We start from the raw sequence: 14,777 nt of genomic DNA on the forward strand, positions 1-14,777 counted from the left end.
TCAAAAAAAGATTTAGTAGACATTCAAATTTCTTAAGACTTCTAATTTCTTAATAAAGTGAAACACAAATTTAATTTGAAATAGAAACATTTATTACATTCACTTTTTTTTTTTAAATTTTAGAGTGTATAAAATTCTCATATTTTTTTAATATATATATATATTTTTTACAATGAATTACACATTAACAGATAGTTGTGGGTTGTATATATGCCAAAGGCTCTATATTAAAGTATAGACAGCACCATCAGACACACATATAAATGTACTTAATTGTCCCAAGCATTTCTGTAATCACTTTTTTATAGTATTCTTAATTTCACAAATAAACACAATAATCTTTCGTGTTCACAAGCCAAGTTGGCCTCATGTCAAATAATTATACAGTCTAGTTCATGTAATCCCCCTCTGAGCTGACAGTGTGCGTATGCAAAAAACAAAACAATCTATGTATAATATTTAAAATGTACATGTAGTTATTGTAACAGCGTTTACTCTTACTGTCAATGCATATATTGTTAATATTTTAATCTACAACAACAAAAACAAATACTTAAACAAAAGTCTTATAATTAGGAGGCAGAAAATGGAGCTGGCAGCCTGAATGCCACTCTCAAAAAGTTTTGGTAGATGGAGATGATTTAATTTCTGTATATGCTTGCTGCTATAAACTACTATAATTCTTCACTAGTCAGTGTCAGACAAATATTATCGATAACAAAAACCTTTGGCAAAACTCAGTGCTGTTCATTATAATGCTGTTATTAATGTGTAAATGTATTAAAGTCATGTAATTCAATAAAAATAAAAATTCAATAAAAACACCCAGTGTGCAAAAAGAGAGAACGTAATATTTTTCTAATAAAAAGTTAATCTAAAATATTAATAAATGAGCATAATTTTAATTGCATCATGAAACACTAATTACTGTCTCAATTCTCAAGTCTGCTTCAGGATTATGATGCAATCATTTTCAAGTTCATACGAAAAATGTGCATTCAAGGAAAAGGTTGATGTAAAAAGGAAAATGTAACAAAGAAACACAATAAACTATATTGTGTTGCAAAATTATTTGAATAGTAACATCTGTGGATATTCACACTGTGTCAGAATGGGTGAGATGAATGGATACTTTTGTTAGTGCCTTTGTGATAGTGTGTTATGTATAGGAAGATTATTTTTGGCTGCTGTTATGAACACTTAACAACTAACATTTTTATTTCATATGAAATGTAATATAACATCTTGAAAGCCCTGCATAAAATGATCTACAACTGCACTGCCATCTATTTTCACAATCTGCAAGTACATGGTGAAATAATGATATGATTAGAGATAACATTTAGAGGTAACCATATCATTCTATGGGTTGTAATTAAAATTTCTATGCCGTGTCTTTTAAAAATACGAATATGTTAGTGCACTTACATTCCAACCTACTCAATATTATGCATACAAAAGTCATGGAAGTCTAACATTTAATTTTGACCATCTATAGCATTCTTGAATAGGAAAATGGCTCGACCAAGAAAACTTTGTCCCTTTCATTTAAGTTTTTAAGACTTCAATTTTCAAAGGCCATTCTGTGCCAACAGCTGGCTAAAGAAAATACAAATATAAAGCTGCTCAATCCTCCTGATTGCTGTACAAGATGTCTGCAGTGGGGTTCTTCCTGTGCGATGGAGGCACTAGGTGATTTGGTAGTTCTGCAGGGAGCTCAAATCCCTCCAGTTTGACCCTAATAAGGTGCTGAGCAAGAGCAAATTCTTCATCATCCAGCATTCCATCCTTATCACAGTCTGCCAGCTTCCAGATCTTTCCCAGTACGGTGTTTGGCAGTCGAGAACTCATCATTTCCTTCTTGGCATTGATGCCAGTTACCTTCCCATTGATCGGCATCAACGTGTAGAAGATTTCGTCGTAGCGATGTTTGTCGCGACTTACGATCCAATCTTCGGTATCAGCCCCTGCACTGATACCCTCACCGTATCCATGGCCAAAAGGCCCGTCGGACGAGTCTTCAAAGGCTCCACCCATTACCATCTGAGACGGATGTTTGCTTTCTTCCTCTCGGATCATGTTCATCAGGCTTGAGATCTTGGTGGACAACATTCTGTCCACAGATTCAATCAACTTCACCTTCAAAGAAGGGAACTTGCTGAAGTCGTAGTGCTGCAGTTGCTCCTACATTAGTAGATGTGAATGACAGAGGGAGACATTTAATGTCAAATTAAAGTGTCTGTTATAATATAGCATTAACAGATATCACGCTGGATTATAGGAATAAATTGGTTTCATATTCAATTTAATTTTTAATAATGTATGTTTAAAGATCATGACAGAGACACTCATTTATAAAGTAAGGTCTATAAAATTAGGCATCGAAGTCCTGAAGTGGTTAGTTCAGTGATATGATGTCTAATTCTGGAGCGAATCAATGTCCCCAGTTGAGCTATGGTCTATTTAGAGCATGGCCTTTATCTTTCAAGTGCTGCCTGGAAGCTGTCTGTTCGAAAGTTTATTGTTAGTACATGTGTAAGTCAATGATTAGCAAATGTTATTATAGCTAATGACTGCTGTCTTTTCATATGAAATAAATGTATGCACCCCAGGTGGTTCATTAAATGTGAAAGACAGAATTCAAGATGCTTGTTAATCACTGGAAAATTATGTGAAACTGCATTACAGTGCTTGACTGGCATCTTGTTTTCACATATTTTTCACTGCAATTTCTTATGTGGAGCTAGAGTCTACTGAGAGTCATGCTGGGTAAACATCTTCAGGCAAGTCCTGAAGAAAGGGAAAGTTGCTCTACATACAATAGCAGGGATGAGACTCAAGCAGCCCCCTCAGGGACTCAAGCATTGTGCTAAAACACTGTACAAAACAAACATTCCTCGGATCTATAGCCTGGAATCCATCATACATACACAATTTAATAACAAGCAGTTGATAGAAGTATTCATGCAAGTTAGTTTTGTTTAGTTTGTAAACATGTGTAGAATCCATAATATCTAATATTCACGCATGTTCCATGGACACAGGACAGGTCTTACCTGCATTTTAAGGACATTAGGGAAATCTCCAGGTGAGATGTGGTGCTCTCTCTGCAGTATCTGATAGATCTCAGGAAGGTGGGCAATCAGCTCCTCTTTTTTCTTCTCTTTTCCAAACAAGGAGGGCATTTCTTTTTTTAAGTAGCTGATGATGTAAGCATGCACCTATAAAACACACAGCAGATTATATTAAGTAAATTCATACAGCGGTATGGTGAGAACAATGGTGGCGTAGCAAGTCAGCCCAAGGCCTTAATTTTAACAGATGAATTATAATAAAATAAGAAATCAATATCAGCAATATCAGGTCAAACTATTTCAATCAAAACCTAATTTATGACATAAAATCTAAGTAAAAAAATAAAAAAATAAAAAAATACAGGATGAAAAGCACAGGATGAATATCAGTGATGGGGTTTGCGGGAAGTTTGCAGTTTAACTTATTATAAATAATTTTTCTCACATGACATCCACCTCCTGTTACTGTAGGATGGTTACATAATCAAACGGCATCTCTGTGTTTACACCTTGGATATGCCCTTGCCAAAAGAACGTTTAAAAGCATTTGTATTTATACAAACTTTTTCCTCAATATAGAGGAAGTACACCACAGGAGATCTATATTAAGGCTTTTTCCTTTTATGCTATGTTTATTCCCCTTAAAGATGATTGGCGGCTCGAGGAGGACAGGAAAGGCGTAAACATGACGAGTGGCAAGACTAAGTAGGGTGGAGAGGTTAGGAAAAATAAGGGCTGTGCTCTCTCTCTCTCTCTCTCTGAGCACATTACACACATTCCTTTGTACCACGGAAAGGGACTTTTCTGGGCTTTTCCAGGAGATGGAGAAGGCATTTAACTGCCTCACATGGCTTTACCATTACAGGAAGGCATGTACAGGGCTACAGGATTCCTGTTTGCTGGACGTGTTTGGAAAATATTGCGGAAGAGATAAGACACACTTTCTGTCATGGTTCCATGAGTGAATTGTTTATACCGTCCAGATTTAAGTGCACACCGCAACCAGGTTGTGTTGATTGGGGCTCATGTGGCACAATGTGTGAGTTCATACAGTGCAGTCAGCCAAAAACAATAGTGATTGAACTAAGGTCAAATACAAGACAAAATAACAGACAATGAGCAGCGACGCTGGAAAGTTTCAGCATTGGTTTCACAAGCAGCAAGGTATTATTAAAAATGTAAGATCTTAATTAATTATAAATATTAACATTAAATATAGTAATATAAAGTGATAAATAATAGGTAATTATAATAGTTTTATTAGGGTTAACATTCATTCAAGAACACCAGTTTCAAGGACTTTCAGGAACTTTTAAAGCAACTTTTATTTTATGTCAAGCATAATATATATATATAAACTTTCCGGGATATGGCACAACAGACCTTCTGGGGGAGGTGGGGATGTTTGTAAACATAACAAAGAAGAGATTGTTACTGCTAATCTGGACTGCTGTACCTTTGTCTGTCATTAATGTTGAGGCATAAATGCATAATGCATAAATCTTAAGGCATAAACTGACAACTAAAATCACATTTGAGAGGCATATAAGGAGAGGGCGGGTAGAGTGTAAGAGAGAGTGAGCAAGTTGAACTAGAGATGCATTTGCAGATTTCGTGTTTTTGCTTTATTTAATTATTTTACTTGCTTTTAGTTTTCTTTTTTTGTGAATCATTACTTGACAATAAATAATTAAATATAGAGAGAATATTATATACACTATATTGCCAAAAGGTTTGGGATGCCTGCCTTTACTTGCACATGACCTTTAATGATAGCCCATTCTTAATCCATAGGGTTTAATATGGAGTTGGGCCACCCTTTGCAGCTTTAACAGCTTCAACTCTTCTGGGAAGGCTTTCCACAAGGTTTAGGAGTGTGTTTATGGGAATTTTTGACCATTCTTCTAGAAGAGCATTTGTGAGGTCAGGCACTGATGTTGGACGAGAAGGCCTGGCTCGCAGTCTCCACTTTAATTCATCCTTAAGGTGTTCTGTTAGGTTGAGGTCAGGACTCTGTGACCCTAAGTCACGTTCCTCTACATCAAACTCGCTCATCCATGTCTTTATGGACCTTGCTTTGTGCGCTGGTAACTCTAAGCTGTGTGCAGTCATGTTGGAACAGGAAGGGGCCATCCCCAAACTGTTCCCACAAAGTTGGGATCATGAAATTGTCTAAAATTTCCCTTTCACTGAAACTAAGGGGCCAATCATGGAATATTTAGTAGTGAAGAAATTTTACAAATAGACCTATTGCACAGTTGACCTATCACATCAAATCTGCTTGTATTTACTGAGCTCCTGAGTGACCCATTCTTTCACAAATGTTTGTAGAAGCATCTGCATGCCTAAGTGCTTGATTTTGTACACCTGTGGCCATTGAAGTGAGTGATTGGAACACCTGAATTCAGTGATTTGTAGGGGTGTCCCAATACTTTTGACAATATAGTGTAAATAGTGTATTTGCAAATACGCTAACTAACTCTCATTAGATTATTAGTAGATTGTAGTAGACTGTTAGCAGAATGCTAGGTTAGGGTTTGGGTTAGTAGAATATGCTGACATGTAGTTACTTAAATAGTCAGTACTAGAATGTTTATTGGGGTACCATCCAAATAAAGTGTTAGCAGGATTTAAGCAGACAGTCTACTAATACTCTGACAATAAAAAAATTGCCCAAAGCAAATTTTAAACCAAATGCATTTCCATAGTGACAATTATGACATTAAAACACATACTACTTAGAAAACCTACCTTAGCAAGACGAGCTCTTTTAATGAGGTCATTCAGCTTACGCAGGGCAGCGTTGCGAGGCAAACCCTGGATGTCTCTAAAGAGATCTTGTGTTTCGGCTTCAAACAGGCGTCGATTGTCTGCATTTTGGAGAGGTTTGGCCCAAAAAGAGCCAAGATAGACCCTCACTACCTCTGGAGTATTGATCACCTTCCCCAGCGACCACATCAGTGCACCATAAACACGCATCAGCTGCTGAGTGTCCACTTGGTCAGCCTTGTTCAATACCACACGGATTTTGTCATCCTGCCCACGGAAAGCTTTGATCGCTTCAGAAAACTCATCAGATATGTCCAGCTTATGGGCATCAAAGAGAAGAATGATGCGGTCAACTCGCTCTCCAAACCAGCGCAGAACCTCAGAGAAATCATAGCCTGTCGTGGAAAAATATCAATAGAACAGAATAAGAATTGAAATACTGCATAGTTCATTGTGCATGGAAGAAAAGAATAATTTAGAGTACCACATTCATCATTACACACTATAGTGATACAGGTGCAAAACATAACATAATACAAAAACATATGGTATAATAAAGGGATTTCTGAATCTTTTTTCAGCCAATGTCTTTGGTCTAAAATATTTACTTAAAAAAACTCCCTTGATATTTTAAGCTAATATCTTAATAATTTAACAGCACATTCACATGTTTATGATTCACTGATGCTAGTTAATGGTCACATGACAGGCAGATAAACAAGTAAAACATTTAATGGTTTTTAGTGTACACTGCCCCTGCCCCTAAACCTACCCATCACAGGAAACATTCTGCATTTTTACTTTCTAAAAAAAACTCATCCTGTATGATTTATAAGCATTTTGAAAAGTGGGGACATGGCCAATGTCCTCATATTTCATCCTCTCCTTGTAATACCTGTGTCATACCTATGTCATATCACAAAATCCCCCCCTCCCCCCAACACACATACATTCATTTAAAATTGACTTAGATTTTGTTAACTGTCTTTCATGCATAAATAATGGTTACACCTTTCTTTCTCCAACTGGAAGAAACAAGAAGAGAGAAGGGTGGAACGATCAGTTTTCATGCCTTGTGTCAGTACACAGGTCTCAGTTCTGGCACGACCATGACAATCTCATAGAGACAGACACCATTTCTGCCTTCATTCACATGATCAACAAGTGGGTTTATAAATCAGTTTTAAGCAAATTAAACCAGCTTATCCAACCACCCAACAGTCAAAGTACACTGCTTCAACAACAATGGCATGGATTACACATCACTATAATATTTTTTTCAAAAAGTTCTGCCAAGTTTTTACAAAGGAGGAGCTCAGTGCTTAGAGTGTGGGAACCATCAATGGTATTCCATGTAAGGCAACTTAGTGAAGTATAAGAAAAGTCTTTTCCTCACTCTAAATTAACAATGTTGTTTTTTTACATCAAGAATTTAAGTTAAAAAGGATATGTGAAAGGGGGATTTCTTTTGGTCCTATAACTTCTTTTTAAATATTCTATAATTTTTAAAAACGTTTTGCCATAGTTCGTTTTTAAACAGTCCACACTGAGCGCATAATGATCAACAATAAACAGTTTGAAATGTAGACTTAAGACATCAATTTACCAGCATTATATCCCATAAATATTTAACTATCTCTATAACAAGCAACCTAAATACAAATATAACTGCATTTAGCCATTATCGGGGCCACGTGCAACAGAAGCAAACAAGGAAGCTAGCAGCAGACAAACTGCAAAAATGAGTAAAGACATTTGGAGACAATTTTAAGCAAAAATTTTAAAAATGGAACAACATTGTTCTAAATATTATAAATAATTTGGGGAATCATGTGAACCACCATTCAAAGACCCATTTTGTTAATATTGTGCAAGAAGACCAGGTGACAGGAAATTATAACACAAAGAAGGACAATATAAAAATTGACAAATAAAATCTATTTGCGATATTTTAAAATAAAGTATTTATTCTATGAGTACGCTTACATGCCATCTAGGTGGATAAAATATTTAATATTTCTCTTCTTTAAAACATGTTTTGGTAGTTACACCATTTTATATTTTCAGGTACATTTAGTCTTAGTCTTCCATAAAAAATAAATACAAATCTTAAATAAAATCAACATAAATACACTGTGTACATTTTACCATTCCTGATGCATGCTCTTAAAACAAGTTTTTAAAAGATTTTTGAATCTCACATTTTGCCAAACCTTATTTGTCACTGATCCATAATTCAAACATAATTGATGCACAAGGCCAGTGGTGCATCATGAGATGTGTCAGAGACGCAAACGTAAGAGGAATGCAACCTCAGCTGAGCGGCGCTAAAGCAGGAACAGATGTGGAACGCCCATGTGTCTTAACCCTAATGACCGAAATTTCATCCATATATTTGTGCTGTTCTGCGGCTACGTCACCAGGTCTAATCTACAGTTTGCAGGCCCTCTCTCGTCACACTGTACCTCTGCTGCTGTGCATTTTTCATAGACTGCATAAACAGACATTTACCACAACCGTTAAAAATCTCTTGGTTATTTATATATATATAAATAACACAAAGCATGCTTATTTTTTTTATTGATGATCCCATAACACATAAACACTAGCTACACACTGAGGTACCAGAATGTTGATGTAAACCCAGAAGTGTGTCATATACTCATGCTTGCAAAATGAGGAAAAAAGAAAGTGAGAAATGCTGACATCATAATGTCATGTAATGGAAGACAGGGACGGAAACAGCAGAGGAAATTTACAACGAAACAGGCCAGATCTGGTGACTAAAATGAAAACTAATGACTTAAGCATTATGATTGTTCCTTATTCTGGGGAACATGAGATTCAGCCCTCTAGGGAGTGAACCAGTCTGTATATGTCTGCTGCAATGCATCACACCAAATCTATTTTCAGTAAGAAATAGCCACAGAGACTACTAAACAGCACAGTTCATGCTGTGTCCGTCATGTGACATTATTTCCCCGCTACCAAGTTTTAAACAAATGGCTATTCTGAAATTAACATCTTTGCATGAGCACTTGAGCAAATTGTCAGAGAAGAAAAGAGGTGCAGTTAATGGTGTCCATTTGATATCCTATTGCATGTGTGTGGCCATTTGACCAAGTCAACGGGTAACGCCCAGCCTTTTTTATTACACAATGCAGGATAGACTAGCACTATAAAGACCCGAATGAACATCCTCCTGTACAGTAAGCATTGCAGCCACTGACCTCTGCTTATGCGCTGCTTCTCGCCAGACAAGATCCCCGGTGTGTCAATGATGCTAATGCTCTGCAGAACTTGGTTTGGCATTTGAGAGCAGATGAACCTAGCAAGACAGATGGAGAGAGTGGTGAAATAACTCATGTTATCACTGGAAATGCTGGTAGTATCACTACATTTGTCGGTTAACTCATGGGAAACAACTGAGATGCATTTATTTAAAAAAAAATTTAAAGATAAAAGAATCAAGACACACTTAAAGGGATACTTCACCCAAAAATGAAAAAATGATGTTTATCTTATCCCCAGTGCATCCCAAATGTAGGTGTCTTTGTTTCTTCAGTAGAACACAAATTAAGATTTTTTAATTCCAAACGTTGCAGTCTGCCAGTCATATTGCATGAGACAAAAAAAAAAAAAACATGCTTAGACAAAGTGCACAAAAACCCTGCTGCTTGTGACGACACATTGATATATATATATATATATATATATATATATATATATATATATATATATATATATATATATATATATATATATATATATATATATATATATATATATATATATATATATATATATATACACTTACCATCTTTGACCTTACCAGATGAAAGTAATATTGGATGGGAACACTAGATGAGATTTGTTTGGATATGAGGTAAAAAATAAAAAAAATACAGTTTGGTTTCTCACAGAAACTGATTGGTTCGTGTATTAAGACATCAATGTGTCGTCACGATCAGCAGGGCTTTTGTGCATGTTGTTTAAACTTAATGTTTAAACTCTCCTAGAGTTGTTACCCATTCACATGTATTATGACTGGCAGACTGCAACGGTTGGAATTTTAAAAAATCCTATTTTGTGTTCTACTGAAGAAACAAAGACACCTACATCTTGGATGCACTAATGCTAATGGATGGGGTAAGCAGATAAACATCACATTTTCATTTTTGCGTGAACTATCACTTAAAATGGGATACTCTAGCAGTACTACGCTGACTAATAGAAAGGAGCTTGAATGTAAGTTCATGTTCTTCATACATTGCTGCACTATTGACAATAGACCTTTTTTTGCCCACAGAATTTAGCTGAAATTGTCCTAATATTTTTAGAAAAAATTTTCGCTGAAAAAAAATGTAGCTGAAAATAATTTTTTTTTTGGCTAAAAAACGTTTCAGACTGAACACACGCTGTGAATGTATGCCGCGCCCGCGCTTACCTCAGCTCTAGTGATGAATGTAATCTGACTCCTGCAGCTATTGTGCCATGACACTCAATCAGCTCAATTACATTATATTGAAGAGACACGTTCAGTTTTTAATTGTAGTGTCTTTTCTTTTAACTGAACTGATTTTATGTAGGGCAGTGAAGCAAGTGCCTTCTGGGAGTTGTTGTCTTTCATCCCCATGAGACAAAAATATATTTTCTCTTTTTTCAGTCTAGAATGCACCAAATTCAAAAAATAATTTCCCATTTCTGCTACATTAAAGACACAGTTTAAATACAAAACTTATTGCTAAATCACTAAGTATCCCTTTCACATAGACTAACTTTATGAAAAATTGAGAAATGAAACTTTAAAAAAAAGATGTTGCATCCATCCAGATGCATTCTAATGAAGTATCTAATGGACCGTGATAAATTATTCCACAACCTTGGGACAACCTTTTAGAAAAAAAAAGCTCAGACATTCAACAAATCAAATAAGACATTTACTAAATGTAAGTATTATTTAATACTATATCTAAAAATCTCCATGTGAGGGTGATATTATGGCGATGTTAAGATTGCAACATTGTCTCAAGTGAGTTTGCAGATCTGTCTTCTTATTAAACAAAACCTAAGAGGAAATTGCAACATCTGTGATCAAACCTCACCTGTCAGCTGCAAAGCAGAAGGACATGTTGAGAAATAGAGGAAGAGCATTCAAAAAAAGTTTCATTTTCAAGAAAATCACACATGCATTTTATTCAAAAAGCCAGTAGAGAAAATGAGAGAAAGAAATTGCTGTGCTTAAACGTGCCATCACATGACGCACAGCGGTATCCACAGGAAACGAAGTGCATTGTTTTGAGGTTCCTCTGGAGGAGAGGAGATGTTCTCTGTCAAGTGTGCCTTTGACCTCTATAGTGGTCACTGTCAAAGAAATACTTACCCATTTCCCTTCTAAATAAATATCCAGCAAACAGAAAAAAAACCCTTTGTCTAAATGTCTAGGTACTAAAATTAAGCATTAAAACGTGTGAAAGCTCATGCTAATCTATAGTTACCTAAATGGAGAAGTGACCCTTTACACCATTTTTGAGGAACTTTGTTCGTGGAAAATATTTCCCTGTAATAGAAAATCAGGCTGCGTTGGATGAAAGGAAGAAACGAATAAGTGGCAGAATGTGCCAAGCAAAAGAACATGTAAACCTAATAGAATGGAAGTGATATGCAAAACTACAAAGCCTTGTGACATAATGTGTATTATAATATGTGTAGAATGCAAGGTCTTTTTTATAATTATACTGTAAACCTTGAACTGTACTTGTGCCATTACAGACAGATTTCCGTCTTATCCTATGTCACTGCCAGAGCAAGATAATGGAAAATCCTTGTTTTGGCAATGACCCGGGCAAGAGGGACATCCGTTAGAGAATGTAGTGAGCAAGAATATGTGCCCACATCCCAGATTTCCTTGCCACATGACATGATGTCTTACAACCATTCTCCTGGCTCAAGCTTGACAGAACATCTAATGCACATTGGAATATGGTGCTATTAGTTTATTCCGTGCCATTTTTTATGGGGTTAGTTTACCTAAAAACTCACGCGTCAAACAAGTACAGTTGATTCAAAGCCTAAAATAAATCTGTTCATAATATAAAGTGACCAGAAGACTTGGATTAAACTGCTTGATTTATATACATTACTTTTAAGATCTCTTCATGATATTTTTAAAGTGTAAAAAATTAGGTGAAATCAACATTCAATGGAGGGGCAGAAATATTTCAGGTTTCATTAAAAATATCTTCATTTGTGTTTCAAAGATAAATGACTTATGGGTTTGGAATAACATGAAATTGATGACAATTTTAATGTTGGGGGAACTATCCATTCAAAATACCTTATTAAATAACATTACAGTTGGAAACTTTGAAACTGAGATCTTGATATTTACCTGTTTAGGAAGGCATTTCCGAATGCATTGAGCTTGCGAAAAGGTTTCTTGGGGTCCACAACCAAGGCATTTCCTGGAACAACCCCCTCATTCTCATTGTACATCACAGCTATGAACCCATCTGTCGTTGGTTCAGGGCCAATTCGCATCCCTGGGAAATCCTGCTCCAGAAGATACCTGCAGGAGAGAGGTTAAGTATTAACAAACCACTTCTTAGTTGACTGGAGCGGCAGAATTAATGTGACATCACATCCAAACAGCAAAAGGTCAAGGTTGGGTGAGAATAAAAAGAATGGAATAATGTACAGTGCTACCTATAGGTTGAAACAGAATGCAATAAAATGAAGGTAGTCAATAAAATCAAAGCTGATCAAGGATCAAAGCAAAACAGTGGCACATAACCCTTGGATGATGGCTAGAATGTAAAAAGAACAAACAGACCTATCCATCAGTCTCACTCTTCCTGTAACTTCCTAGCCAAACCATAGATTTCTATCATATCCTGCCAGAGGACGAGACAGTGTCAAAGGTTTCCGAACAAAGAAACACAAGAGGCTTGTCATTAAAATGAATCAAACATAAACAGAAGGGAATTATAAATCATACGACATTCATTGTGTAATTTTTTTGGGAAAAGCATGACTAAGTCATTTTACAGGCAGAGTGGTAAAAAAATAATACAAACAATTTGTTGTGGCTTTTTTTTAATACTCGCCTACAAGCAACTTGTGTACTTTATTACTCCTTAGACTGGAATACGGTGCTTAAATATAATCTGTAATTCCCTGCTATGAACTAATGTTTTATATTATGAACAGCTAATACGCCAGTTCTAGTTGTGAACTATTGGATTTTCTTATTTATTCAGTGACTCCCTGTCTAGAACAGGATCTGATGAGATACCCAGCACAGACATCAAGGCAGGATAGTATTGACCTACGGTGAAAAGTCAATAAGAAGAATAATGATGCTTTTATGAGTCGTTTGCATACTCTCCAGCCTACTACATCTCTTCACAGATGAATGGACTATGTGAACTCTGGGATAAGTTGTTTTATACACCCCCTTACTAGGGTTTGCAGCATGTTGCAGAAACCACAAAGAGCTGACTGTACTAAACTTAACACGTGTACATGCTGTTCTGTGAGTAATTAAAAATAAATAAATCACAATAAATATAGTTGTGTCTATTAATATTACAAACGACTTTCTTGGCTTGTTAGACATTACTATTTGATTACACCTTATTTTTTAGAACTTTTTTATAGTGTCCTTGTTATGTTACATACTTACCATAGCAAAAAATTACCCACAATTACAGTACATGCAACTAACCAAACAAATTGGCTAATTTAGTTGAATGTTGTTTTGCACATACGATTACACTATTTTAAGGTGGCTTAGTTACATTGTACTTTCTCAAATAAGTACTGAGTATAATATAACTACATGTACTTACCATAGAGGTTGAGGTTAATTACTTGTAATTATGCATAATTTACTGTTATTACATAGTAAGTAGGCTACATGTAGTAACGTTTAACTATGTCAACTTAAAATAAAGTGTTACTGTACCCTTTACTGTTATTATTAGTTAGTAAATAGCATGTGTAAGATGTGTAACTAACCAAGACACTAAAAATAGTGTTAATTTCACCTATTCATTCATTAATTCATTCATTTACTGGAAGAAAACTATAGGCTACTAAGCGTTTTGCTGAAGCGTTGGCTTTCTAACACATCTGTCAAATCAATGAGTTAACATTTACCTTATGAAAGTGGTCTTCCCTGTGGAATATTGTCCCACCAGGAGAACCATGGGTTTGCTCTGGAAGTCCGCCTCCTCCAGCGCCGGTGAGTGGAAGTCATGGAAGAAGTAGGTCTCCTCCAAAGGCAGCAGCTTTTTAGTATAAAGACTTTGAAGTCCTTCAGTCACTGTTTGAAACATGTCGCCGTCCTTGTTCCTTCCACCCTGCTCCTTATTTACCCAAGTGAACATGTTGCCGTTCCTCTAAGAGCGTTCTTTTATACGTGATGCAAGCTTAGTTCCCTTATTTATACTGGAGGAATTTAAAACACTTCCAGTTTTTGTGTTGCTTTTCCTTTATTTGTTGTAGTAGTAACACTAGCCCGTCTACTGGCCTCTGCGCGTATACTGTCCAGCTGTGTGTCTGTCGCCGTGACCTCACCTGTATCCTTTATGTGACGCTCTTTCTCCTTTCTTTAGGTTTTAATATTCATGAGCTACACTGACGCACGGGTTTCTCCTGCTGTTAAGGGCGGGTTGTTAGGGTGGAGTTGTTAGTGTGCACCGGCGCAGTGGATCTGTAGACACTGGCACGCTGACTGCTAGCGCTTTTCTGTGGAAACGTGCAGGGCTGAAAGCCTGAAACCAAGTTGCTGACATGCGGAAAATCTAAATCCACAACAGAAATTTGAGAAATGAAACGCTTTCTCACTGTCATCTCGCATTAGTACAGAACACAATTTAAATCATTTGATAAAGCATAGTATGATATTGTAAAACCTTTAAATAAGCATTT

At 36.1% G+C, this 14,777-nt stretch overlaps 1 protein-coding gene across 1 annotated transcript; it reads right to left on the reverse strand.

Moving 5' to 3' along the window:
- Window positions 1–160: 160 nt before the first annotated feature.
- ehd4 (EH-domain containing 4) lies at window positions 161–14,671 on the reverse strand. Its single transcript, XM_067455198.1, has 6 exons — window positions 14,004–14,671; window positions 12,235–12,411; window positions 9,074–9,171; window positions 5,826–6,238; window positions 3,057–3,221; window positions 161–2,184 (listed from the first exon to the last, which is right to left on the reverse strand). Exons 1-6 carry the CDS (start codon window positions 14,231–14,233, stop codon window positions 1,627–1,629), a joined length of 1,641 nt encoding a protein of 546 aa, XP_067311299.1. The 5' UTR covers window positions 14,234–14,671; the 3' UTR covers window positions 161–1,626.
- Window positions 14,672–14,777: the final 106 nt, after the last annotated feature.

This window comes from Pseudorasbora parva, chromosome 10, assembly GCF_024679245.1.
Source record: "Pseudorasbora parva isolate DD20220531a chromosome 10, ASM2467924v1, whole genome shotgun sequence".
NCBI lineage: Eukaryota > Metazoa > Chordata > Actinopteri > Cypriniformes > Gobionidae > Pseudorasbora > Pseudorasbora parva.

What these genes read in the sequence shown, in the direction of transcription:
- ehd4 (XM_067455198.1), bottom strand. Translation starts at nt 14,233, where the DNA reads ATGTTCACTTGGGTAAATAAGGAGCAGGGTGGAAGGAACAAGGACGGC. An exon ending in GGGAAGACCACTTTCATAAG is followed by an intron (nt 12,412 to 14,003) that starts GTAAATGTTAAC and finishes TCTCTCCTGCAG; the next exon opens with GTATCTTCTGGAGCAGGATT. An exon ending in GAAGCAGCGCATAAGCAGAG is followed by an intron (nt 6,239 to 9,073) that starts GTCAGTGGCTGC and finishes TTTCCACGACAG; the next exon opens with GCTATGATTTCTCTGAGGTT.